This window comes from Colobus angolensis, unplaced genomic scaffold, assembly GCF_000951035.1.
Source record: "Colobus angolensis palliatus isolate OR3802 unplaced genomic scaffold, Cang.pa_1.0 Scaffold188, whole genome shotgun sequence".
In the NCBI taxonomy this organism is placed as follows: Eukaryota; Metazoa; Chordata; class Mammalia; order Primates; family Cercopithecidae; genus Colobus; species Colobus angolensis.
Window position 1 is genome coordinate 4,502,369 of NW_012115021.1, and position 2,331 is coordinate 4,504,699.

The 2,331-nt window shown below is 53.1% G+C and overlaps 1 protein-coding gene across 3 annotated transcripts in view; it reads right to left on the reverse strand.

Moving 5' to 3' along the window:
- SYAP1 (synapse associated protein 1) overlaps window positions 1-2,098 on the reverse strand; it is a 51,642-nt gene extending 49,544 nt beyond the window's left edge. For 2 of the 3 annotated variants that reach the window (XM_011940248.1, XM_011940246.1), the window contains exon 1: window positions 1,772-2,083. In XM_011940248.1, coding sequence (XP_011795638.1) covers window positions 1,772-1,946 — 175 coding nt within the window. In that variant the 5' untranslated portion in view covers window positions 1,947-2,083. Of the gene's footprint in view, window positions 1-1,771 lie in introns of all 3 variants that reach the window. The other variant, XM_011940247.1, reaches the window with a different exon arrangement.
- Window positions 2,099-2,331: the final 233 nt, after the last annotated feature.

Below are 2,331 nucleotides of genomic sequence, written 5' to 3' on the forward strand. Positions count from 1 at the left end.
AATTAGCCAGGTGTGGCAGCATGTGCCTGTAGTCCCAGCTACTCAGGAGGCTGAGGAAGGAGAATTGCTTGAACCCAGGAGGTGGAGGTTGCAGTGAGCCAAGGCTGCAGTGAGATTGTGCCACTGTACTCCAGCCTGGGCGACAGAGCAAGACTATTCTATCTGGGGGCCTTGGATTGAGACTATGTACTATCATGGTTTGAGATTACATCTGTTTTCCCTGTGCTTTCATCCCACAGTAAACTTTTAAATGTTAGGGCCCAGCCTGCCCAACGTGGTGAAACCCCATCTCTACTAAAAATACAAAAATTAGCTGGGTGTGGTGGTGCACGTAATCCAAGCTACTGGAGAGGATAAGGTAGGAAGATCACTTGAACCCCGGAGGCGGAGGTTGCAGTGAGCCAAGATCGTGCCACTGCACTCTAGCCTGAGCAAAAGTGTGAGACCCTGTCTCCAGAAAAACTGTTAGGCCCTGTCTCACTCAAATATGTGTTTATCTACTCTCAGGATGCTCTCCTCCCACACCCTCATCTTTTAGTAGATTCTTCAAATGCTTGCTGAACTTAATATCTACCTTTGTTGCAGTTCTCTCACTTGTAGTGCTGGGCTGTCTTAGGGCTTAACTCCTCAAAGATGCTTTTTTGTTTTGTTTTGTTTTTTAAGATGGAGTCTTGCTCTGTCACCCAGGCTGGAGTGCAGTGGTGCGATTTCAGCTCACTGCAAACCCCACCTCCCCGGTTCAAGCGATTCTCCTGCCTCAGCCTCCTGAGTAGCTGGGATTACAGGTGCCTGCCACCACGCCAGGCTAGTTTCTGTATTTTTAGTAGAGACGGGGTAGATAGAGACCATGTGGGCCAGGCTGGTCTCGAACTGCTGACCTCATGATCCGCCCACCTCAGCCTCTCAAAGTGCTGGGATTACAGGCGTGAGCCACCGCACTTGGCCTCGAAGATGCTTTCTCTGATCACTGAAGCCCAATACGGTCTCTCCATAAATGAGAATTACTACAGCATGTGTTTACTTCACGTCTATTATTACTCGTCCCCCAACCCCTGTAGGCTGTAAACTCGGAAAGAGCATGGGCTTTTAAATTAGGCAGATCGAAGCTCAAATTCCATTTCTACCACTCACTATCAGTATAACTTTGGCCCAATAGCTCTGGGCTTGTTCCCCTAACTCACTGGGGGTGTTTAACAGATGAAACGGGATATCTTTCATAAAACATCTAGTACTGCAACTTGCGTATAGCAGACAGTGGCATTTTCTCTCCCTCAAGGAAAAAGGTCCCACTGTACCTAAAAAGCAGATGACCAGGGGCAGGCATTCAGTAATTGTCAGTTTACTTCAGACAACACATTCTGACCTAAGGGCAAAAAAACATTTTTTCAACCAATTCAAGCTCGCCAACGATCCCGATCTGGGGGGTGAAGGTGAAGGTTTTCAAACTGAACAAAAAAGATTCCTTGTCAAACCCGAAGACGCTGGGTCACAGTGCTTGGCTACATACCAGATTCCAATGTCTGCAAACTTTGTAGACTTGTCACCAGGAACTTCAGGGACAGGACCTGACTGCTAGACGAAGCTGTGGCCTTGTCCAGATCATCACCAATCTCTCCCGACCCGGAGAGGACTGACCGACAGACACATCTTCCTTCCCTGCCTCTCACCTCGGCCCCCTCATCCCACAGCCAGTCGAGCCCGCGCCCCAGGGTCGTCCCAGAGGAGGAACGCGCCCCCCCGCTTCCCGGTCCCAGAGCCAGGGGAGACTCACTGCCGAAGTCTTTGGCCTGGTGGAGGAGCTCCTGGTCTCCCGCTTGCTGCAGCTCCTCCTCCGCGGACTCAGCCACCGTCTCGGATGGCTGCTCGGGTGGAGCGTCTGCATTGGGCTGCCCACCGCCTGTCGCCGGCTGCTGCAAGCCCAGCCAACTGCTCAAGCCCCGGAACATCCCGTCCGCGGGGCCGCCGCCGCGGTCCGGATCCCCAGAGACCGGAGCGAGGACTGGTTGCCTCTGACTCCAGTCTGCGCGACTCTCAGGGAGATGTCCGGAAGTCGGAGGAAAACTGGAGTCGCCTGCAGCCCCGCCTCTATGACGACTCCGCCGCGGCTGCGCAAGCGTCACTTCCGTCCAAAGGCTCCGCCCCTGGCGACGTCAGTTGTGACAACTGTTTTGTGCGTGTGGATAGGGGACAAAGAGCTTTCCCAGCGTAGCCCCGCCTTGCCTTTTTCCTCATTCGCCGGCTTTGTATGTGACTGACCTAGTAGGCGTGTGGACGGTGTCTTTGTCGTAGTCCTAGCCAGTCTCATTTTAAGATTGCCTCTAGGCCGGGCGC